The sequence below is a fragment of the Brachyhypopomus gauderio genome, chromosome 18, assembly GCF_052324685.1.
Source record: "Brachyhypopomus gauderio isolate BG-103 chromosome 18, BGAUD_0.2, whole genome shotgun sequence".
Lineage (NCBI taxonomy): Eukaryota > Metazoa > Chordata > Actinopteri > Gymnotiformes > Hypopomidae > Brachyhypopomus > Brachyhypopomus gauderio.
In genome coordinates this window covers 18,123,033-18,148,451 of record NC_135228.1, presented here as the reverse complement: position 1 = coordinate 18,148,451, position 25,419 = coordinate 18,123,033, and the positions used below count along the sequence as shown (strand labels likewise).

At 37.8% G+C, this 25,419-nt stretch overlaps 3 protein-coding genes across 4 annotated transcripts; 1 reads left to right on the top strand and 2 right to left on the bottom strand.

Annotated features, from left to right (window-relative positions):
* The first annotated feature begins 1,244 nt into the window (after positions 1-1,244).
* On the top strand, positions 1,245-11,074 carry pold3 (polymerase (DNA-directed), delta 3, accessory subunit). Its single transcript, XM_076979506.1, has 12 exons — positions 1,245-1,351; positions 1,833-1,888; positions 1,963-2,065; positions 2,195-2,234; positions 2,432-2,564; positions 2,965-3,220; positions 3,630-3,702; positions 3,786-3,969; positions 4,282-4,391; positions 4,585-4,670; positions 5,191-5,266; positions 5,888-11,074. The coding sequence occupies exons 1-12, from the start codon at positions 1,295-1,297 to the stop codon at positions 6,103-6,105; spliced, it is 1,392 nt and encodes a 463-aa protein (XP_076835621.1). The 5' UTR covers positions 1,245-1,294; the 3' UTR covers positions 6,106-11,074.
* chrdl2 (chordin-like 2) lies at positions 9,228-18,497 on the bottom strand. 2 transcript variants are annotated; one of them, XM_076979504.1, is made up of 13 exons: positions 18,291-18,497; positions 17,790-17,902; positions 17,528-17,621; positions 14,616-14,761; positions 14,267-14,360; positions 14,005-14,060; positions 13,591-13,759; positions 13,209-13,397; positions 12,924-13,100; positions 12,401-12,493; positions 11,856-11,938; positions 9,491-9,552; positions 9,228-9,365 (listed from the first exon to the last, which is right to left on the bottom strand). In XM_076979504.1, exons 1-13 carry the CDS (start codon positions 18,373-18,375, stop codon positions 9,305-9,307), a joined length of 1,422 nt encoding a protein of 473 aa, XP_076835619.1. In that variant the 5' UTR covers positions 18,376-18,497; the 3' UTR covers positions 9,228-9,304. The 2 variants fall into 2 exon arrangements, with proteins under 2 accessions (XP_076835619.1, XP_076835620.1); XM_076979505.1 differs by lacking the exons at positions 9,228-9,365; positions 9,491-9,552 and having other exon boundaries at positions 9,747-11,938; positions 18,291-18,496.
* A 437-nt stretch (positions 18,498-18,934) lies between these two features.
* xrra1 (X-ray radiation resistance associated 1) lies at positions 18,935-25,041 on the bottom strand. The gene is made up of 10 exons (XM_076980823.1): positions 24,850-25,041; positions 24,252-24,385; positions 24,110-24,162; positions 23,732-23,993; positions 23,481-23,596; positions 22,882-23,115; positions 22,435-22,591; positions 22,229-22,344; positions 20,707-20,812; positions 18,935-19,562 (listed from the first exon to the last, which is right to left on the bottom strand). Exons 1-10 carry the CDS (start codon positions 24,909-24,911, stop codon positions 19,420-19,422), a joined length of 1,383 nt encoding a protein of 460 aa, XP_076836938.1. The 5' UTR covers positions 24,912-25,041; the 3' UTR covers positions 18,935-19,419.
* Between the last annotated feature and the right edge of the window lie 378 nt (positions 25,042-25,419).

Genomic DNA, 25,419 nt, shown 5'->3' with positions numbered 1-25,419 from the left:
AAACTACATAAAAAAAAAACAACACACAAACAACCCCCCCCCACACACACACATATATAATATATATACATACATATATATATATATATATATATATATATATATATATATAGTCTCATACAGCTCCAACACCATCAATAAATTTGAAGATGACACCACCATCATAGGTCTGATCTCCATCAACGAGACCATCCTGTCCATCCTGTCAAACTGCTGTCAGGAAAATAACCTTTCCCTCAACATTGGCAATACCAGGGAGCTGATAGTGGATTTCAGGATGCAGAAAAAAGTGCATGTATCATCATAGACGGCGCCAGAGTAGAGAGAGTCAGCAGCCTAAATAAATTTGGCATGAACCCCTGCATCCGAACATTTTATACATGCACTGTAGACAACATTTAGACAGGCTGCATCACCACTTAGTACAGGACCTGCACTGCCATATAGTGTAAATCTCTGCAGAGGGTGGTTCGTGTAGCCCAGCACATCACCGGGGTTCAACTGCCAAACCTCCAGGAACTGTATACCCGCCACTGCCTGAGGAGGACCACCAAAATCTTAAAGGACTCCACCCATCCAAGTCATTCCCTATTCACAAGGTTGCTGAGTGGGAAGAGGTTTAGAAGCATTCAGTCAAGAACTGGCCGGTTTCAAGACAGCTTGTTTCCCCAGACCATCAGACTGCTGAACAGCACACAGTAGGTCTTCAACTCCATATTCAACTCCAAGTCACTTATTTAATATATATGGCACTAGCATGTGCATAAGTTACATTGTATGTATTTATATTCTGTAATTTATTTTGTACTTTAGATTTTATTTTGTATTTTATTTATTCTGTAAAATAAAGCACATTATGAGGGACTATGCACCCAAGCTTTTCACACACCTTTCACACCTGTGCTAATGTAACATGACAATAAATGTTATTTGATTTGATCTAAGTTTCTCTATTTAGCCCCCTAGTGGAACAACACATTAACACATCTCTTTACTTTCGATCGCGGTCCAAATAATTTGTTTATTTAAAACATTGCACCTTAATTTGGTGCAATGGTACCAATTTCCTCCTGAAAATGTAATATAATATTCTATGTTTGCAAATGTTTCATTGAACACTGCTTTCATTGAACGTAGTCAAAACATTACTTGAAACACTGCGCAACGAACCGTCACGTTTGCGTGTTGAACACGTCACGTCACACACACACACACACACACACGTGACAGGAAGTAAATAAAGTTCCCGCGCTTCATACGGACGGTACGGTCGCCTGACCAGCGTTGCCATACAATGGATGATCTGTATTTAGACAACATTGACGAATATGTTAACGATCAAAATAAAATTGTAAGTGTATGTCCTATGGAATTCGTATTTGCTCTTTACTGTATAATCACTTCTATGTATAAGTCCAAACCCCGAGCAAACTAACTAGCTAGCTGAGACGCACTCGTTTCCTACGTATTTAGGTTAGTTAGCTAGCTGGTGTTGTTGCTGGTCAGTTTGATCTTGTTGGTCGATAGAGGATGGACACCAAAACAATGGTGTTGGATAACCTTCTTTACCTTTGTAATATGTTGCATGTCCCGCCAAGTAGCTAATCTATCAGATAAACTTCGATTGATGAACGTTAAATTAGGTTTGGGTTATTTGTGCAAACCAAAGCATTGTGGTTATTGTAGTTGACAATTTGTAAATAACAACAACAATAATGGATGTAAATAATAATAACAATGCAGGTTTGAGAGTAAATGTTGCATTTTCATAGTAACATTTCGTCGTCTCCGATGTGATGTCCTAAATTGTCTACTGCGTTTTTACTAAACAGGTCACCTATAAATGGCTCAGTCTTACTCTGGGAGTCCACGTCAACACGGCTAAACAGTGAGTGTCCTTCATTGATGATGTCCGAGTCTGTTTGTTCGCCCGCGGTGTGACGGCACGTTGATGTGTTGCAGAATGCTTCATCACTACCTGGAGCAGCGGCGCGAGGAGAAGTCTCGCGCTCCTCTGCACGCCACCTACCTCGTGTCTGGGAAGCGCTTGGAAAACGGTACCATGGTACGATTAGGGGCTTGTTAATAATGCACATAATGACTAAGTTAGATTTGTCGTTGTTATTACCTGTATTTTGTCAGAATACATGTTTGTTGCATACATGAAGTGAGGAGATCTTGTCGTTCCTTTTAGTGTCATAAGGTGTCAGTAGTGCGTGAAGAAAAGCTGGAGGGTATGGTTTCTCACTTTTCAAACATCCTGCAATCATTTGTCAAACACTAGTAGTTATTAGCATGCTACAAATCTTCAGTTGTGAAAGAGTAGTGTTCCAATTAGGCTATGCTTGAATGTTCCCATTGAGTATGTTGGGATATACATTTTTTGGGTTTTCTGCCAAGTTAATTCTTTTCATTATTTCAATTTTTCCAGATATAAAATCCAAGCTGGATTTGACCATTAGTGTACATGTGTACAGCATCCAGAAAGCGGAGCTGAAGGACAGTGGCCCGCTCTACAGTACAGACTATGATGCTGTTAAGCAGAACTTGAAAAATTGCAACAAGTATGTGAATTGAAAACCATACATGTCATTGTCAGAATATGAAAATATTTTGAATGAAACACAGTGTAATGTCAACACCTTATTGCAATCCTGTAATCTAAGACTAACTATTTGAATATGTGTGATTAATTTAAAATGGATAAATATTAGGAATGTTTTATTTTTAGTATGCTATTATGCTTCTGGTCTTTTAGAATAACTTGGCAAAAATAGTTTTTGCAAAAATATATCTTAGTTCCAAAACGGGTGAACTACATCATCCTAATGTTATGCAGATCAACGTAAAAATAAAAAGAAAGAGAAGTAAATAGTAGTACGTGTGTAGTACATCTATCAGAATTATTGTTCTAGTAATTCTGTAGAACAGACTCCTCTATAACAACACATTTTTTACCTATAGATATAGTGCCATCCGCTGTGCTGCTGCTGTACCAGTGTCCTCTGAACAGCTACAGAGAGCTCAGGAAAAGCCTTTGGCTCCAGCACCTGATAAAGAGGCCAGTAAACCGGGCCTGAATGACCACATCACAGCTGCTGCGAAAACTAGCATAAAACAGCCTAAAGGGATCATGGGGATGTTTCCAATCAAAGCCGCTACTAAAAGTGAAGAGTGCAGCAGAGAGGTGAAAACGGAGCAGAAAGAAGATGCATCTCGAGTAAGTGTGTGTTATTGAGTGTTTTCAGAAGAATACAATATGGATAATAGAAATATTGATACTGTGACCCTACTTTTTAAACACTACAGTAACATAAATCTAAAATGAGATACTACTTCATACTCTTAACACTTGTCCTTGTAATGGTTTTACTACCCAGCTCCTTTGGCTTTGTAATTGATCTCCCATAAGCAGCAGGATATAATTATATATATATATATAATATATATCTCCTAGGTATGCCTTGAGCCATGTTTTTGCACATGGTCTGTTCTTTGTGGCAGTATGGGTCCTAAGGGATACCTCTCAGGCCTTGAGCAACTGATAAATATCTGTTGGTTTGTGTTAAAAATGTGTTATATATTGTGTGCGTGTGTCATAATGTGTGTTTAATGAATCATTTGTTCAGGCTGAAGGTGCTAAAACGAAGCCATCTTCCAAATCTGATGCTATGAGCAAGTTTTTTGGGAAACCATCAGACAGTGAGTGTTTTTATTATTATGGCATTTAAACACTATGTCAACAAATTCAAGTATTGATTCTCTACTTGTACGTTTTAATACAGAAAAGGCTGCCAATGACAAACCAGACAAAAACATCAAAGAGGAAGTGGAGGGAGCTCTGACATCATTGTCGGCTGTGAGTAGAACAACACAGTCTCGCTCTTCACCTGAACGCAAGCAGCCCATAAAAGAGGAATTACAGAAGGACTCTTCTGCAGTGAAAGATGACCCCAAAGATTCTGGGAAGTAAGATTTTGATCCTTGTTCTTTAAATTCGGCTGCTTAATAAAAAATTAATTGTTAGTGGAAAGGAAATTATTACTGGAGCATCTGCCAAACACTAACTGTTCATTTAAGAGCCTAACAGTAATACAGTAAATAACATGGGAATTAAAGGAAGTTAAAGGAATGGGGGGAAAAAAACTTCCAGGCAACAATATCACTGAACTGCTTTTAAGAGTTTAAGTAAAAAAAAAAAATGAACGTAATTTCCTATGGTTGGTGGTGTGGTTGATGCTGCATTCAACATCACTCAACATTTGTGCCACCCTTAAACAGTAAAACGAAGCGACTCGAGCGGTCAGACAGTGGAGAGGAGAGAGGAGAGAACCAGAAGAAGAAGAGGAGGAGAATCAAGCGTCCACAGCCCGACAGCAGCGATGACGAGGGTGCGCAAACCGCTTTCTCCTGCTTGCCTGTTTGTCTTGAGTCAGTCCAGATAACAGCCATTAGAACTGCATGCATGCAAAAATTAAAACAAAGAAATAATTTCTCCCTGCAGGGAGAGATGGATTTGACTGAAATGTCACAGTTGTTCTCTCCATGCACACATCCTAATTGACAACATTCATTCACTCTTAGTAATTCCAGATTCTCCACCGGTGCCTGAACCGCAAGCTCGGAGCCCTGAAAATGAAGTGAAGAAAGAGCCTGTTTCACATCAAGAAGTGAGAAGTATTTACATTTGTACCCCCAAAAAAGAATTGGGAAATTATTACATTCTCACAAATTACTACAAGTTTAGTGAGCATTATTAGCACCAGTAAGAAATTGGTACCTTCCACAGGGATAAAACAACCTTTTGTTGCTTTTGCCAGTTTCGCGGACATTAAAATTCACAACACTTATATAATTTTCCAAATGATGTACACATGTGCCTTTTCACCCCTGACATTGGTCTGACGTGGCTGAATTTGCTATGGTATACATATCAGTTTTTAAATGAAACAAGCAAAGGCCTGATGCCCTAAAACACTGATCTTTCTAGCTGAGGCTAAAGCCAGCAGCCCTTTGCATTTGTGCTTCTGTAATTACAGTGTTTTTTTGTTTTTTTTTTTCTTACCGTTACACAGTTTATTAGTTTTGACAGCTTATCCTCAAACCACAGTTGTTTATAGTCTTGAGAAAGAGTATAATTTAAGGAATTTGTCTGTTCTGAATTGTTCGCGGGTATCTCATATATTGCAGATTTTAGAGGGTAGACGGAGGAAGAGGAGACGAGTTTTGAAGTCCAGCACATTTGTTGACGAGGAAGGCTGCATGGGTATGGATCATTTCATTTCATGCGTTTTCAAACTCGCAGCTTAACTGAGTCATGAGCCAGTAGAAAGTGCTATATATATATATAAAGGGCTATATATATAAAGGGGTATCAGAGAGGTGATTTCATCAGTGAAACATAATCTTGTCATGTCCACTTAATAGAAATATGTGTAGTATATTTGGCCAGATTAAAAGTATGTGTAATGGAAAGACATGGGCTTTCACCTCATGCATTCACGTAAATGAATCCTTCTCTTGGAGCGAGACTGCTAGCATGTGTGGTTTTCTTGATTTTTCCCTTCTTTACCCTCACTTTTCATACACTGGTAGAATCTTTATATTCGGTAGAGTGAGATCTTACATATATGATGTAGCACCTGACATCAGCATATGACCAAATACGACCTAAATGCTTACAATTAGTGGTTAATTACTTGTTACAGTTTTCTGTTTTGCACAGTTTTATGATTGGGTTAAGGGCTAGGCGCTAGTGGGATAAATCTACATTGGATGAGCTGTGCTTTGTAGGAAAGGCCACTGCAACTTGAACATTTTCCAACACCATCAGTCTGTCTTCAAAAAAAAAGCAAACAAGCTTAGTATTTCATTCATGTTTACCCAGTGACCGAGAAAGGCTTTGAGAGCGAATCCTACTCTGAGAGTGAAGATGACTTCAAGGCCGGTGGTCACCCCTCCAAGGATTCAGTCTCACTCAAGCAGGCGCTTGGGAAGAGAGAGGAAGAGAAGAAGTCAAGAGAGAAAGGTCAGAAGAAAGCCCCTGCTGCTGCAAATAAAGCAACCAAACAGGCGACCATCATGGGATTTTTCCAGAAGAAATGAACTTACCAAGACTTTACTTTCCTTCACTGACTCTTAGGACAAAATAAGGGTTTGTACCCTTGAGCTGGATATGCGTTGTATTTTTTCACGTTCATGCTACCAGTGCAAGTTTACTGATCAGAAGACTCCCTTATGCACTTGAACCATGCTGAAGCACACATCTGGTATGGTAGATGTCCCTGTCTGGCTTGTCAGGTGTACTGGGCACTGGTGAATTTTGGCCTTTAGGATTATATGGTTTTGGCACCAGAACACCATGTTTTAAATAATAAACTTCACTTTGTAGTAACACCTTATATTTTACACATTCTTGTGCTACTCGAGCTGAAGTCTTTGGTTCTTCTCAAGCGTTTGTGACTCATTAATTGCCATACGTAAAATCCTATGAACATTTTTGGGAAACAGGACATGATCAATTCAGAAAGTATTCTTTCCCTCCTGCTGTTTCTTCGGTTGGTGCTAGTTGTGTGTTCTTGCTAAGGGTGAGAGTTTTCCTTGAACAGGGTTCACATTTCGACATGACATCACACTCTGGCACTGTGGTTGGGCCGACCTCAGACGAATTGATTTATTAAAACAAAACTTGACTGCTTGGGATGGCATGCCTCTGGAAATGCGTGTCAAACTCAAAATGAAGCCTCTGATCTAGTGCCACAGACATGAAATTGAGCTTTTGGGGCCAAACCACAATTTTCTCCATAAACCTCTTTTTATCCCTGGAAGTCCCTAAACTTCATTTTTGTTTTATTTTTGAACAATACTGACAGCAAAGATTAAATGATGTATAATACAAATATTGTTTGGGGGTCTTGCATTGGTCTAAAAAAGTAAGGCCCTTTAAAAGGACAAATTTGTTTATGCATAGGTATTTTGTCATCAGTAGGCTCAAAATCCCAAGATTGTAAATTTGCTTTGGAGAGAAAAGAAATTGGAGCATTGCTGTTGTTTTAATTGTTCGCTCCAGTGTAGAAATATCCCTAAAGCAGTTCACATTACATCTTTCCCCCTTCCATGTTACAGTTAAAGACATTTAGAAAGCGCGGAAAGCTAAAAATGTAAACTGGAAAATGTTTTCAAAATACAGGAAATTTAGTAATGAAGAAATCACAAGAACCCTGTTCTTGAATCATAAAGAAGAGATTATTTTCTTAGTTTTCTTTTGGGAGTGTAAAAAAAAAAAAAAGATGTGAAGCACCTTGTGGACTTGCCTTGCGACTTTTCAGACTGAGGATTCTTCAAATAAAGAGGAATTATCACTCACATTTAAGCGTATATAAGAGTTCTACTTTACATCAGTGATGGTCATTTTGGTGTTTTATTTTAACAAATGAAATAACCTTCTAGAATTGTCAGAGTAATCTTTTTATTATTTGTTTGTTTTAATCCCAATATTGTCCTGAAGGACAATTAACACTGACCTTGCTGTGTTCACTCCCCGCTTAGAGAAATGATTCCTGACAGGCCTGTCCCTGTTGCATCCAGAGGTAGCATGAGTGTGTTGCCTGCTTGGATCACTTATACCGTTGTTTAAAGTATTAGGTGCCTCTGTGTCTCTGAGAAAATCTCTTGCTAGATTGTATGGCTATCTTCGGAAAAATAAGCCAAGCTACTTCAAAGTGCTCTTTACTTGGCATTTGCAGTGCAACACTGTGATTAACTGTTTCCAGGTTCATCTTCAAAGGTGTATTCAACTTGGAGGATGGTTGAGCTAGTTCATAACGTCTCCTGTTTGCAAATTATCAAGCACACACAAACAAAAACGCAATGTTACTAAAAATAATGTAAAAGTACCTCATTCCTGGTCAAACATCCGAGACAGCTGATTATGTAGTTTTCCTAGGTTAAGCTTGTAGCTTATAATGTAGTGTGTGTGTAGATAGAGGAATATATATCACACACAAAAAAAATACTGCATCTGTACTGTCACGCAAAAAAATCAAAATGTCTATAGGCATTTTAGGCATTTCCAAAATATATCAATTAAAACCCCACATTAATAAATTCAAACCAGCCTATGGCAGTCTTTAAAGCCATTAGAAGCAACATGGTTTTGTTAAGATGTAATCACATTTCTAAAACAAAGTTGCGGATTATGCTGCTGTTTTGAGTGTTTTCATATACACCACACCACCATCACAGTATTGTATTTTAAATATTTTATTGTACATGATTATTATGCATTATACAAGAGGAATGTCTTGTATTCTGCTGTTTATGATTTGTTTATACTGACCATCAAAAGTAAACTGAAACAATACAATCTGTTCTTTCCAACTATTATTTTAAAAACTTTAATAGATAAGAACTTTATTAGCTAATAAAGAATCAAAAGCCTTTACATCTCTAACTTGCCAAAAGCTAAATGAGGGCATATGAATATGAGCCAAGCCTTTTTCATTAAGGGAAACAAAACAAATTACTACTAATAACTGCATGTTCTGTTCTGATTTACTCCTAGAATTCCCTCGTTCACTGCAAACAAAACAAACAAAACAATCCTATATTTATTGAAAACAGATTTTACACTTTTTTGGACACAGTGATCATATTTTGCTGGAGGAAGATTTTTTTTCTGTCCACACTGAAAAATATGCGATACATGGTTGAGAATTAGGTAGCATGCATTATTTCTTTGCATACTCTTTCTTTCTGGAAGAGCTGTGCCATGGACTTCTTTGGGGGGGCAGAATTTCCACATCTGGAATAATCTTTGCAATCAGCCAGAGAGAAGTTTGTACTTTACTGTTTTGGGTCAAAAGTAAGGCATTTACACTCTTTACAACTATCGTCAGATGGCATGCATGCAAGTGCTGATTGCACCTCAAACACTTCACCTCTCATTTATCAGTCTGTCACATCAGTTGACTTGGCATGGAATACCCATTCATCATAATCCTTTTGATATGACGTTCAAATGGAAATTGTGGGATGATTATCCTGGTTTTTTTATGGCAAAAAACTAAGCAATCTGTTTTCACTCACTGCAGCACCCTTCGGCTACTAATATGCAATTTTAATAATTAATTTTGGTATTAGCAGCACTTTGAGACAACGTGATTCTTATCTTTAGTCAAAGGTGAGTAGGGGAGTCTTGTACTACAGATGGCCAGTCATACTTGCACCTTCCTTGGAGTGTTTTTGTTCTGTTAAGCTTAAAGAGTGGTGATTATGGAAAGCGTACAGGTGACCGTAGTGTTTATCATGAACACGTCAACGCCGTCCGTGTCATGGTTCTGAACACTGGCTGAAATGAAGTTATGCTGAGAGAGAACGCATAAAACAACACACAATATAGATTTGTTAGTATTTTAATTTCACTAATTCAGGGGATACTTCAACACCTAAATCAGCTATGAAAGCCAACATCTCTCTTGACTTTAATTACCTTAAATGGTAATTTGGCACCCTTTGAGTCACAACGCCATCCGATTTGCTGTGATTCACTTCCTGAAAGGTGCAGAAGTTACCACAATCGTTATCCATATACAGGCCTTTATAATCCCACGCTGCCTGATTTTGATGTTTTACTAGACCATACAATGTCTAACCTGCATTATTCAACATACTCAACATTTGTGAGTATAATAATTTAACTACATTTACATTTTAATGTTTAAAAAATATGGAACTTTTTTCCACCCTAAAGCTATGTACAGGATCAAATGTCAAGGTGCAACCAATATATTTCCCTCCAAAAAAAACTGAGGCTTTAACAATGGGCAGCCAGGCTGAGTAGGCACGCTTATACAGTGAACTCACCCCTCCATTTGATTTATACCCAATGACTGCCCCCAGCTGTTCAAATTGCAAGAGCCAAGACTAAGCATGCATAGCAAAATTGGCCAAATGCTATTTAGAGGGAATTCAAAACCTCCAACCCAACAACGAAGGGACCAAGCTCATGCCAAAGATGGCAATGTTTAAAATCAAGTTTGTGTTCCAACAGCAAGTTTTGAAATCTCTTGTGAGGCTGAATGTTCCAGCGTCTCTCACAGTAAACGTACTGCTGCAGATCATTTGTAACATTACATTCCTTCATGTCTAGTCATCAAGGTACAAAGTTAAGAAAAGGGTTTTTTCAATGCATTGCAAATGAACAAAAACAGTGTAGTCACATGCACAGACCCCCCCAACACACACACACAATAAATAGGAACACAAAGTAAAAATGTATTTGTGTCCCTTTGAGCCACTCAGAGAACAAATTGCCAGAAACTGTCAGATTCAACAGCCAGCGGAAATAATTCACAGTTTCTTTGTGCGATTATTAAGGTCTGCATCTGAGGGGCTTCTGTTTCAAAATATTTTGTCGGGCCTTCAGTGAGAGATGAGCACTGCTGTCTGGCACTGTGTGTGAGGCTAAACACAATGACTCATTGTGGTAGGAATGGGAGTGAAAGGGGGCTTTTGGGGTTCAGAGGAAACAGAAAGGGGAGGGATATTAGTCACAACTCCTTAACCTTCACAAGTCGATTTGGTGGCCAGATTCAGTTGACTGTGATGAGCATGGCCCCCAAGCAAAAGTGGATTATCCTACACCTGGTGACCTGAACAAGACTGCTGACAAGCAACACACAGGCCAGTTCTCTCTGAAACTCAGATTGGCTGTGCAGCAACATCTGCATTAAGCAGCAATCGTCAGCGTATCTGATGGCAAAGCTATTTGAAATCATGTAATTTGCTCTGCCGTGAAATTCAGTGTACTGTGATATGTCAGAACAGGTGGCCCATTCATTTGCTCATAATATGCTACAATGGCTTGTCCTGTTTTATTGAGATGAAACATTATTAAGTTGAAAATAAGTAGAAATAGGTTTTGCAGCAATGTGATCTTATTCAGTTCAAAACTAATTTTAGATTATACTACATGTGTCTGGAGAAGCGTTTCCAGTTTTTTAGTGGAAAATTCTGACCTACATTTATATCAAATTAACAGCGCTGTATTGTTGGACCGGTCCTGTCAGGCCATCGCAACCCTCGAAAAAACAAACTATAATACTGTATCTCAGGCCTAACATTTGGGCACACCATGTAAAAGCCACAAATTCTTTCACTGCTTCAGTGTCCAGAGAGAAAGGATAAAGCAAGAATCTTTTAGCCTGTTACATCAATAAAGGTTTACATTTCCTTATATCATGACATGAAAAATGTTCTTATGTGCACACATTGAAAAACCAAACTGCTGTGCATAAAAAGGCAACAGACTATTTTAGTCAGAATCATGTTACTTTTCATTTACAATAAATAGATCTTTTTCATGGTATTTTTTATATGTATATGACTAATGACAAGATATAAATTGTGGCCTACATCAACTTTATAAAAGTATCCTGGCCAATAAGCTGTCTACATTAAGCTTTCTCTTATATACTGTACAAATACAGTGGTCACTTGCTTTTTGTTTAATAAAAAGGAACACTTCAAACTTTTTTTGCTTCAGCTCTGTTTTCACCCTGGCACACCTACAGCCAAGGCATTTTTATGTTTACGTTCCCTCTTAATTACCGTGTGCATTTTCAGGCGTCCACAGTAATGGCTTCACTCCAGTTCAAGGATTCTAGAAAAGCTACAAGGGATGGCAAAGTTGTACTGAACTGACTCCTAGTAATAAACAAGAGACCAGGATCCAGGATCTGGTTTGTACTACAGCACAGTGTGTGTATTCTGATAATAAAAGAGGTGTTGGAAGACTTGAGGAACTAAGAAGAACAGAGCGTGTCCAGCTGCTCGGGGTTTAAGTACTTCACTACCTCCTTAATGCCATCTTCACAGGTCTTGTTCCTGTTGAATTCTTTCTCTTTTTCCTCCTCCTCCTTGAACTTTCTCCAAGTGTCTGTGTTTATAAAATAGTAAATAGAACAGTGAACTGCTATTGCAGAAATTTTGCAGGCATTTTTCCAACAAAATACAGCAAACAATAAAGTGCATGGCAAAGCTATGCAGTCAACAGTGGCAAGAATGAAAAGACGACTGTGTAGGAAGGACATTCCCCAAATTTTCTATGCTGTACTACTGTGTATTCTGTAACTAATCTACCTGCAGATGAACTCAGCCCATCCATATTCTAATACTGCAGCATTTTGTGCCTTTCCCATTTCCTCTACGTTCATCTTTCAAATGAACTTCAGTATCTCTATCCAATGTTCATGACTTACCACCCATGAAAGAAAACTGAATTTATATACACACTTAAAATGACAACAGCTTTACAGCTTCAACTTCTTTTCACCAAATCAAAATGAAGCACAACTTGGAAGAACAAGGAAAAACTTTCATAACTGATAGGTGAGCTCACCCTCATCTAATGTGGTGAGAAGAACATAATTCTCTGGATGTTTTATGAGGTCCTTTTTTTGAACATCACCTGTTTCCATCAAATGTAGTACCCCTAGAAATATTAGAAACTGGTTATTTCCACCTGATCACAAAACAGTTTCTAAAATTTTAGTGTCCGTATCTAGTTTTTATGAGCTCTCCATAACAGAAAACTAGTCCATCACAATTAGTCAAATTGAGAATTAAAAATTGTCAAGATGAAATTTCTATTTATTGATATTCAGATTTTACACGGTAATCACAGTATCTGGATGGAAATTCCTTTTCCTCCTTTGTATTTGGTTGTGTTTGTCAGAACATTTTTTACAATTTTATTATATTTTTCTGCCTGAAGAATTATTGAACAAACTCAAAACATGCAAATTAATCGAAACTAATATATGCAAATTTCTCCGCTGAGGAATTAATAAAGGATTATCTTATGTTAAACTAATTAACATTTATAAGTGCCTAAAGCTTCAGTGGAATTTCATATGAATTACCTTCTATTGTTTTCCATACTTGCACTTCAAGCTCTGTGGCTCCTTGTCTCTCGATAGCAATTGTTCGTACCAAGTCCTCTGTTTTAACAGCAGATGGTGGTTCAACCTTATATACCAAAAGACTGTTGTTATCTTGTCCCAGATAACACTCTGTCCTGTTGATTTCAGCCTTAATGTCTGTTGAAGCAAATAAAAACATGCATACTTTTCCAACATTTTAAACACCAGAGAATTCTCCGTAATACATCCAGCTCCTGCTTTTAGAGTTAAGGTGAGTTATTCTACCTGGGCAAATCTTACAGCATTTCCCATCTATCTTAATGGGATGTTTGCATGGGTACTGGTTGGGACATGTGATGCGTCTGCACTCCTGGAGGCCGTCTCTGCAGGTGCATAAGATGCATTCCAGAACCTTCCCCAGCACAGGGTGCCACACATCACCATGGGAGTAGGTCTTCCCACTGTACACGCAAGCTTAGAGAAACAACTATGAATCAAAGGCCACATAATGCTCCATAGGAAAGTGTTAGCTTATTCATGTTAGCTTAGCTTGTGTTCTTATCAAGGGATTTCTGAAGCTAAACAAATCTATGTCACGTTAAGTGACAAATCTTTGATCAGACCTTTGTAGTTGTAATTAACAAGCTTCTCAGTGATTGGAGCTCACCTCTCTGGTGTTTGCGTTGTAAGAGGATTTTTACTGTGGTTTCAGCAGCGCCTTTGAGGTGCAGCGTGTGTAGGCTGAGGCCCCTGGAGGAACCTCTCAGAGTGGATGGAGTTGACCTCACAGGTCGTCCCCTCACCTGCTCCCCAGAGCACTCATCCACAGAATGCCTCTTGGGTGAGACATTAGAGAAACAAATGTGCTTGTCTGTGGACAGATTTATCTTTGGAATATTTTTATGTGGTTAGGGAGGCTGCTTATTCGCTTTTTTTTATTTTGCAGAACAACGTGAATGAAAAATTGTGACACCGGAGTTGATTAACAAAGTAAGCGTCTAAAATCATTCTAAAAACTATATGGCAGAATGTAACATATCGTATAAGTAGTTAGTTGCCAGTCGTATATTAGAAAACATACCACTCCTCTATTCAGCTGTTGTCCTGCTTCCCCTGAATTGATGTCAGTTAGACCCTCTGATCATTTCAGAGAAACAAGAGTCAGCTGACACCTTTACAATAAAAACACACAACCACTACAGCCACATTAACACATGTTCATTCAATTTTAAGCCAAAGCAAATCCAGCTTCAATTATAACTATAGCATCAAAGTCATCTTCCGCTTGTACTGTTACTACTATTACTGCTACAACTACTACAAGTACTAATAATAATAGTAACCTTTGCAAACCAAGCAGCAAGTATCTGGAACAGGAACTGGTGAAGAGCATGTGATGGGCTGACAGGTTTTCAGTGCACAGAAAATATTTCCATTCTTGGAGACAAAAAGAAAGATCACTTTATAGACCACCACCCAGATTCACTCATTCTCCTCTACCACATCCTGGAATAACTCCAGACAACATTATAACAACATTAAAAAAGGATCATACCATAATGTCACTATTTGTATGCTAAATTAAAAGTGACTTTTAAAATACCAATGATATGAATGATTAGATTATGAATGGATGAACATAAAGGAATGTCCAGAACAGAAAAAAGCAAAATAAAACATGTGATGACTTACAGAGCATGTGCACATAACACATTGATTGGACTGTCGGGATTGGAAGAGCTCATGGTTGGTGAAGGTCTCCCCAGTTTGATATACAGTTCCATTGTGCCGACAAGTTTTAATGGGGGCCCTCAAACCAGCAGGAGTTCTGTGTTCATCTGGGAATGATAACAGTATAGGTTGGATTGACAAATAGATTTGTAAACAGACAGGCAGCCACATACAGATAATGACAAGAAGACACTTTATAAAATAAGTGATAAATTAAAATACAGTAAAATAAGAAACGTAAAGAATAAAATACAAGAGCAGAAAAAATAAATAATGATGTTAATGTTTAATTATGGGTTAATTAAAAAGGCAATTTAGAACAGATAAGTCTGTACTTTCCTTTTAAACGTGCTTAGATCAGCTAGAGCACTCAGGGCGATAGGAAGGAAATTCCTAAATCCATAGTAAGAAAAGGCTGTCTAGTCAGTCTTTATTCAGGTATGACCACCATGTTTCTATTTATAGATTTAGGAGCACAGACATACCAACAATCGGTATATTAAGGTAAAATGAGGTGAGCCCATGCCCATGTTTGAAGGTCATTAAAATGAACTTTAAATCAATTCTGACAGACACATGCAGCTGTCTGAGAACAGGTGAAAATCATGATCCCTCGTTCTTGTGCACATCAGAATTTGCCACGTTTTGCATTCTCTGCAAACTACAGACAGAACACAAAATGAGTGGACAGAGTCATGTATGAACTGTTTACTGTCTGGTTTTGAGAGCTTACTTATAAAGTTTATAAAGCTAAGGTTACTGTTGACAAAAACTCCAGTATCTGACAGATTTAGCTTTCACAGATAAGATCTCCAAATCCACCAGTGTGACTACATAATTCACCATTCCAATAACAAGGACTAGGGTTGCCACCTAGATCTGACAAAAAACAAGGACACTGTCATACTGACACAGGGTGGGGGTGGCGAACGTGAATTGTTGACGGGGGGGGGGGGTGACGAACATAAAAAAACCGTGAAAACCGGGACAGGTGGCAACCCTAACAAGGACACATTTATTTACTTGCTTTAGTAACAGTGGTATTATTTATACTGTCATGCCAATAAAGCACATTTGATTTGAAAGAGAAACAGGATCTTTCACACAGAGGTCCTTCATCAGCTGTGCAAAGCAAGGTGCTTCTGAATTAGTATAAGGAGGAACTGGTTTGTATATGAAAAACTGGATGTTTAAATCACAGCATTAATTCCATTGGGTTCTAAAGTTCCAAGAGTATATATCTATTTTTTTTCTTTTTCTTAGAATTTCCTAATTTCATTTTTGCCATACCAACAACTGGCAATACAAACAGATATGTCATTAATGTAATGTCCATTAGTAAAATGCTTCACCACCTGAAAACACAAATCTTTAATCCTGATGGTCTACAGGTGTTCACCTGGTGTTCAACGCTATATGCTGGTGTTCAACTCTATAAACAACTGGTTTAAGACTTCCTGGACAAAAACCTTGTTGATGTAACTAATTAATGATGCCATGAAAATTGCTTTACAGTAAACCAAATACATGATTAAAAGAACAGCTAGCAGCTTGTAGTATTCAGAAGTGAAATTATTTTAGTTGGTGCTAACAACAAAGATGACATAGTACTTCCCAGCATACTGTAGATTGGGAGGTCAAGAGGTAAAATAATTTGCATAATGATATAAAGAAATAATAATTAGCAGTTTTGTTCTTAATAGAAAATATTTTATATATTTATGTATACTTTAATATATGCATAATTGTCTGCCAACTCATCGCATTTGCCATTAAAAATTTGGGAACTTGAAGCTTTAAAATGTATAGACACAGGTCTGCATTGTAGTGGGACAGTATTAATGCATTCAGGTAAAATATTCAACTAGGGTGTTACAAAAGGTGTTACAATAAGAAGATAGATAAAGATATCTGAGAAACTTGACACCGTCAGGAAAATTTATGCTTAATTATGATTTTCTAATCTAATGTTGCATTTAAGCACAGACATCCCAAAATCACACGGCAGTAATTGAAAATTGCAACATGTCATCATGATATAATCAGGTATTGCCATGCTGATGTGTAGAGCCAACTACATACTGTGATCGAAGGAGTTCAGTATATCTGTAAAACAATTAGAAATAAGATCTGGGATCTGTTAAAATCATAGAATGTATGATAATAGTCCTGGATGTTGTCTGAGAGAGAGATCATTAGAGCTGACTGTTTACCCCTAAGACTCGTAACCAGATATCCAAATGTTGATAATTCCCCAAGAAATAAATGTGTTGTAATACAGACCTGCAACATCCCCTTCTTATTCACTTTGGGAATACTGAAAAGAAAATGTGTAAAAGGGGAAGTTGCCTCACTGAAGGCAAAAGCAATATTATTAGGAAGCCAAGTTTCTTGTAAAAAAATCTGGATTATTGATCAAATCTGGATTATGATTTTCAATTAACTGTCCAACTACAAAAGGCAGACTGGCACAAACAGACGTTTGTGACACAAGCATCAATGCAAAATACTAAAAGACACTATATAAAAACAGATAATCATGTAGAAAATCCAAATTGCATATAATAATAATCTTGAAATGCAGTGTACTAAAGTATAAAGTCTTCCTTAAGTAGTAAAATTCACCATGATGTAAATGGGACTTGCTGATCATGACTGACACGTTAAAAAGAAAGATAGTGACAGCTGAGCACAAGCTGTTGCATAAAACCAGTCACATGGTTAATTTTGAAAGCATTTAAACAGCTCCAATAAAATCCCCAAAAGGTTGTGTGCTATATGAAAAGATCTGACTCTCAGTGACCAAGTGAATAGCATTACTGCAGTAGGTTTGAAGGTCTGGAGAATGTTAGACTTAAAAGGTGTGACTTTACCTGCACAGCGTGGGCAGCACTGCTGGGTGTCGGTCACTGGATTCTCACATCGCAGCACAGGGCATTTGATGGTGTTGCATTTCACATGACCAGACTTAGAAGGGTTACAAATTTCACACAGTTGAGAGCTTGTCGTACACATATATAGATGCATTAATACAGACAGAAAGAAGGTTTCTCACACACATACACACACATGTGGTAACACTGAATTTATACATTCGTTCAAGTGAGCTTCTGCTGAACAAAGTACATAACCTACTTCAGTGCAAGTACACTGCATACAGAACATGAGTCCAAACGGCTGCAAATAGGGATGCCAGCTCTCCCCTGGGTTATACGTCTTCTCTTTGAACGTGCACAATACAGCAGGCGCTGCACAATAAATAACAGACTTAGCTCACTACATCTGATAACTGAGGATTTACATCTGTTATTTGTTGAATTTTATGGTAACTAAAACGAAAAGCGAGAAAACTCTAATGCTAAACAAAACGAGTTTCGCTCGAACGGCATGACTAAAGATAGAGGGGTGTATAAAATCGCTAATTCCAAAAAAATATTTCGGAGATAAACAAAATGCAATTAAAACAATAATAAAAAGTTAAGTAAGACATTCAGTTTCGCAACATATTCAAGTTCTTGTGTAACACTTGAAATTTTAAATATACCCTAGAAGCCAAAAACTGTGTTTTATGATTCTAATAAAACGTCCATCAATAACATCTTAAAAGTTTCTTATGATGTATATCATGCCACTTACGTTTTTTGCTTTGTATCCCTTCCGTTTCGCAACTCACGACCCATCCCATGCTGGCTAAAATGAAAAAGTGTTTCAGGTACGTCATTCTTTTCTTCTTAATCCAAAAAATCCGGGTCACGATTGTCTTGAGTAACTTTCTGCTCACTTAGTAACTGCGACAGCAACTATCAGACGTCTGCGAAAGCTCGTATGAAGCTTAAAGGCTTTATGGAAAGCGCCTCCTACAGGAAGCCATAGGCCTTTTTTTCTTTTCTTTTTTTCTTTACAAAGTACCGTTAAGTCTCGAGATGTTAATGCTTTACTACTTTAACATATAAGTGTAAATATCACACACTAATATATTAATGTCTGCTGGAAAGCAGTGGTGTTCATCTTGAGAAGCTGCTAGTGGTTCCACATCTGGGGCCTGTAGGTATCTCCACACGTCCACACGCTGGAACAGTTGATAGGGTTATTTGTACAACTGCTGTATAAGTTGATGATGTTCCTCCTGTACACGCAATATATTCATTTGTTGAAGGAGCAATTTAAAGTAGCAAACGGGTCACCTTCTTCCAAATGTCTGATTTACACGCCAAGCCAGTTGAGCCCGTTAAAGTGATTGCATCTCTTTGGGCAGTAAATTTACAGGATAAAAGCTGACATAAGTAATACTAGTAACATTTATTAGATTACAAATAAAAAGGGTACATGTCATTTTGAGCAAATATTTAGTTTAGTATTTTCAGTGACTGCAGATGTCAAGGTGATTATTCTGTCTGAATATGGTTAACATTAAATTGCTGTTCATATTTCAAACTCATTAGACATAAACCCCATTTGAATTGAATTTATAGTCAACAGAGTACAACCAGATTCTGAAAGACAGGATTGAAAACATTCTGCATTCCTTCATTATAAACAGAAATATGATGGCAAGAACCAACAATAAATAACATAAACAGCTGTATTTAAAACTTACATTTTCACTATGCTTGTATACAGTGACCCACAATGACCAGAATTTGAAGCAAGCGACAGGGTCAATACATAGAGCCAAAAGAAATGTATGCAAAATTAATGCAAACAGAAGTGGCTTTACAAATGTATATTTAAGTTATAGATAAAGATGCAGAATTTCTCTTTCATTTTAATGATAATCACTTTCAATGTGAGCTGCTTGTTCCGTTGCTTTTAAGTGGACGGTCTTGTACTTCGTCTTCATATCTTTTAGTAACATCAGAGCCTCTTCATATTGTTTTCTGTTTTTGTCTTTGCATTTGAGAATTTTGTCTGAACAGAGGAGGTATCGATTAGCTCAATAAAACCATCGTTGCCACCACACCTATATGCCTTCATATGGGCTAATACACCATGGCATCTCCAACTCTTTCACGTCTGACGCATGCTAAGTGTAAACCTGCTCTCATCTGTGAACAGGGCTAACAATGCTGGTGTTCTCTGGAGAATGCCAGTCTGGCTGCACAGTACAGGACTGTGAGCACTGGTCCCAGTAGAGGACATCAGGCCCTCATGTATCTCCTCCATGCTTTTAAGATTGTGCTGGGAGACACAGCAAACCTTGTGACGGCACATATGGATATGACTCCCTGGAGGAACAGGACTACCTGAGCAACTTAGAAGGGGATGTTTGTGCTACCAGTAGTGACAAGGGCAAAAGCTAAATGCAAAACTACAGTACTGTAAAAAAAAAAAAAAAATAAATAAAAATCAATCAGGAAGGATAAGGAGATAGTAATTGTCTGTGGACACCACCTGCAAACTTTCAGTTTTGGGGGGGATGTCTTGCTGTTGCCTCTCCAGTGCATTTGTAGTCAGTTTCATTTGCACTAAAGCAGGTGGAATTTTAATTTGTGGATCGCAACACCTGTTGGTGGCCACCAGAGGGAGGTCACAAGCTGGGAGCTAATCAGGGTTTGTTAGCCTGATGGTCCTCAGCATTCTGTCCCAGGACGTTTCTCAGTTTTTTTTCTCTTTATTTATAGAATCTGGAGGTTTACTCACATGTAATCTTATCCCATCTGGTTGCATGAAATCCCTTTGTCATTATGTCTCTGTAGTGTAGTGGGCAGAGCTGTGTGTTCTAGTAGGGCCACTCCTTCAGTTTAGACCCTGTCCTAGTGGTGGCCTTACAGCTCACATCTGCCCCATCACATCTGCATTTGGGTCCATCTAGAAAACCCTCCCCTCCTAATGGTGCAGACCATTGGGGGTGTCTTATCCCTAATCTTCCAAATGGTCCTTACATTACAGTAACTGGTTTACAATTGCTTATGCTTTCTAATTGGACAGACTGATATGCCAATGCTTATTTGACATGGTGTTATACTGTGATAAAGTGTTCCCTTATTTTTTAGCAGTGTACAATGCAGAAAGAGGGACACCGCACTCTGCTGAGATAAACACACATGCTTACCTAAAGGGACTTTGTTTATTGTTCTCATCTCCTTAATTTCAGTCAGGATTTCTTTGACTTTCTCTTCTTTCACTTTGCATGGTTTGACAGGTGGCAAATCCCTTATCTGGAAGAAGTATATTGAGAAAATATCTTTGTAAAAAATGGACGATGCAATTTTGGCAATTAATATTCACACAAGTAGTCAGATAGCTCTCGTATATAGACACAAACTATAGACAAATTGTGCAAACCTAGTGAACCTGGAGCGAAGTGGAAACAGAGAGATGGCTGAATTCTTTGAGTAAAAGAAACCCAAAGTTACACTCCTCTACTCATATACTCTTATAAATGGTGAATAAGCTACTATGATTCACATTTTACAGTCACAACGCCCTGTAAAATGCTGTAAAAGTCATTATCATTATATTGCAGCACACAAAATATATAGACACAAAGAGCATTCACAATGCACACAGCTTGAAATAATGAAACCAGGTGGAAGTGCTCCAGAGAGCCTGATAACATGTAATAATAAAAACTGCTATTTTAATTTTTGTCATTCTTTATTTAACTGTGCTTAATTCTGTTATGTGATTAACATTTCCTGGAGCAATTTAGAAGGGCAGGGCAGGGCCAGGCAGGAAAATATTTTAGACGGGACACAACAGCAACACTAATATGGAATGTAAAATGTGGACAGGAATGTGAACAGGCTGTCCTGTATCACCAGTGTCTGGAACAGTGCTGTTCCGTTCTATAGTGGCACGTGTATCCATTTATTATCAGCAAACCCCTATTACATTTCACAGATGTCCACAATGTGAGTTTGCTGTGTACTTTACAACCTAGCTGTTTTCCTTTCACTATGAATAAATAAAACATAGCATTCTGAACTGAATCAGGTAAACAGATCTTCAGCAGGATGGTTGGTGATTAATTATTATTTTTATTGTTTTTTAATGTTATTGCAAACATCATTAAATGGGTAATTAAATTTAGCGGTGGTCATTAGGAATTGGTATGTGTTGCAACAATCTTTTACTAAGGAAATCAGGTCAGTCAGAAAATCTTATTTATGAGTTTAAGAGAAGCACTGGTGATTATTTCACAATCAGGATTTCTCAGTTAGTCGGAGAGCTAAGGGTCACATTTCCCAAACGCATTGTAAAACAAAGATCATCTTTAAATACTACAGCACGTATTACACTGGGCACGCTCTCTCTCATTTAAAATGTTCTTAATACTATGATGATTTTGGGAAATGGGGCCAGGAACAATAGCAGATGCTTAAAAGATAACAGTTGCTCTTATTTAGTTGTCCTTTCTCAATGAGAAGCAGCATGACATTCAGCCTCGAGAGCTTCAGGTCATCGTGTTTTTTTTTTTTCATTTCTCTCCATTCCCACTCATTTCAAAAATAGTAACTGACTGCCCTTATTTGTTGTCAGAACAGCTAAACAAATCCAGCTAAACAAATGGCCAAGATGGGCTGAATTTGTGGACAAAAAAAAAAAGTGAAACCTTGATTTTATTTTCTTACCCTTTTGTGTTGTTCTCTGTATGGTCTCTGTAGATTATCAAGATTGGCTTTAGAACTTCTGTACACAAGTAGGTTATTGAGTGTGCGCTCCAGAACTTTCACTGTCTGCTGGATCCCTGATTGATGATAATAATACTTTTTATTAAATCATTAAAGGTTTAAATTAAACACTGGCCCAGTACCAAAATTTGAAGGTCTATACTTACCAACAGGTCTGGGCATATCTAAAACCACATAGTCACCTAGGAGAGCTTCGTAGCCCCTGAGTTTCCTTGGACATTCTGTGTCTTTTTTCACAAATTCAAACATTTCTTCTGCTATTTCTGTTTGTTCCTGAGAGTCAGGTTCAAGCAAGTCATTGACCTTGATGTGTACAACAGGAAGAAAACCGAGCATGTGAAAAATGGCAAACATAAGATGTAATGCTCCATGTGACTAAGGCTGAACACAGGTCTGATAGAAGGTGAACAGGTGCTCAGACCCCTGGGCCAAAGGGTCAGTTCTCTGGCATAGCATTTAACCTTCCTAAGTGATGGTGTCTGTCACACCTATTCCTTCCTTGTGCAAAATCACATTTTGAATATATCCCTCAAATCCAGAGGTCCATCAGTTCTAGCATAATGGCATTTTGTATAACTGTAAGTACAAATTACCTCCGTTACAAAGAAAGGTTCTTCAGCTTGGTACATCTCCCTGGGTACTTCTGTGTTTTCCCCTTCCAAAACCTCAGACCCATTGGCTGTAGCAATGTGTTCCTTCCTCTCATTGCTGGTTTGTGAGAAGCAGGGGAGCATTACATCAGACTTGCATTCTGATGGCACTGTGCTGTTGTTTTCAATGCACAGGGCTGTTGTGATCAATGGAACCTTCGGAATTTTAGTGTTTACCTGCATTTACAAAAGAGAGCAGATGATCACTGTACTTATGAACTGTGATGACTGATGGTTGTTTGGTTTCATTCTAACTGAAAATTTTAATTATAATTCCTACTAGAACAACAAAACAGACTTTTAACTGATGTTTACAATATGTTTTTGAGAAGTGTGGATGATCATGTTGCATTTCTGCTATTTTTCTCCCAGATTGCTCAAGGGAAAATATACTGCTTGCACCACAATACTATACTTTGGAGTGAAAACTCAAAATTGCAATTTTGAATGTGCCACATGACATCCAGACTGAGGGCTGCTTAACAGGACAGATAAGGGATAGAATAGTAATTTTAGCAAACAGATCAAAAACATTGTACCACCTTTCTAGGGTTGCGAGGGAGCGTAATTTGTGGTTTCACATTACCAGCAGTCATTTTGCCTCTTATCTTAATACCCAACATTTCTTGAAGAAACCAGGCCAACATCGGTGGGTTGTCTACGTAAAACATAACAGAGGGTTAAAATTAAAGAATTTCTATTAGTTTTAAACCCTAACAGCAGCAACATCATATATTGCACTATGAGGTTTTCACATAAAGAACTTTAAAGTGAATTAAGCCAGTAACCATACCACTCCTCTGCAAAGTCAGTGGGTTTGAGTGAATGACAAGTTCTCTAAGCATTGGAAATAATGACACTGCCAACAATGCTTCTTCCTCAGCTATCTGCAGAAATGTGAAAAACACAGAACTGTTACTGTATTCAGGCCTTAATTTTGTCTCGCGTACAGCCTTCAAAGATGAAAAACAGACCTCATTGCTGGCCAAATTTAAATACTGAAGCTGTGGAAATGGTGGATAGAAATCTTCTGAATACTCTACAAGCCCCCCAACCTCATAGAAAAGGCAAAAAAAGTAGACAAAACAAAAGCATAAATTGTACTGAAAGTGAAATACTAGGCTCTTATAATTTGACAGAAAAATATTGTCTGTGTTAGCTCTGATCCTACAGCCTTTGCTCTATTTAGAAACTCTCTTTGGTCCTCTTGGGGTTCGGAGAAGCCTATATTGGACAGAAAACAGACTGAATAAATGAAAAGTCAAGGCTTTCCAAAATAACATTCTTTGCTTTTGCTTTCTCAATAAACATACACTCCATTCTCACGGCATCATCATTAGTGCCTTCTGCCATTAGAAACGAGGCCACTGGCTTTTGTACTGGTGGCATGTGTTGAAGATATGGGACCTCTGAAATGTGGTTTCCTTGTAAATTTAAATGCTGAAGCCTGTAATGATAAAATGATATATTAAAAAATATATATTTTCTAAATTTACAATTTTTAAGATAAGAAATACGATAAGAAATAACCAGTGTATAAGAATTAATATGAATATATAAGTAACGTAAATGTATGAATATTGCATGTTCGTGACATATAGTAAGCTTTTTTGTTGTTATAATCACTAGAAAAGAGGGGGTTATTCTTGATAACTTGCAATAAATGCTCATGAGACTACTGAAACACCATCTTTAAAGACAGCTGTAGCCTCAAGTTGGCAGTCTCCAAAACGAACAAACAAACAAACAAACAAAATAGTTTCAAATATACTCTGCAAGGATGTATGTAGGATTATGTCTAAATGTAATTAAAGAACACCTGCAGCTAATGCTATAATACTTGTCCATTATAATGGTTGGAACTGTATCATTTAAAAAATCTGTAATCAACCAAATTTGATAATAACTAACCTTTTGAGATTTACAAGGCTGCTAAAAACTTCTTGGGAAGTAAATTTGTTATCATCAAGCATCAACACTTCAAGAGCCTCAAACAAGGAACTGGACAGTGGAGTCCTGTTTAACAGGATTAAATCACTGTGTGATCCTGTGATATACCAAACATATAAAAACACCAAATTCCAAAACAGGAGGCAGCAGTAAACAAACTTTACACTTCATCAGGACGAGCATAGGGGCCAGCCATGTTAGGTGGAAGCATCTTCAGATTATTTCCAGTAAGATGAAGGACCTTCAGTCGAGGTAGCAGGCCAACGGCTAATATACTATCACTTGACAGGTTGTTATAGGATAGGTCCAGGACCTAAAAAAGGCCAAATACAGTAATCAAAAACTTGACTTAGGGAAACAAGACTACATTTAGATCTGTAGTTTTCATAGTAGCATCCCTTGCATGCACATTAAGATCATGCATAGCCTACCTCTAATCTAGGAAAACCTGCTGCATGAACTTCTAAAGTGCAGAGACCATTCAAAGACAACTCCAGTTCCCTCAATGCAGGAAATCTGCTAAAAGGCTCT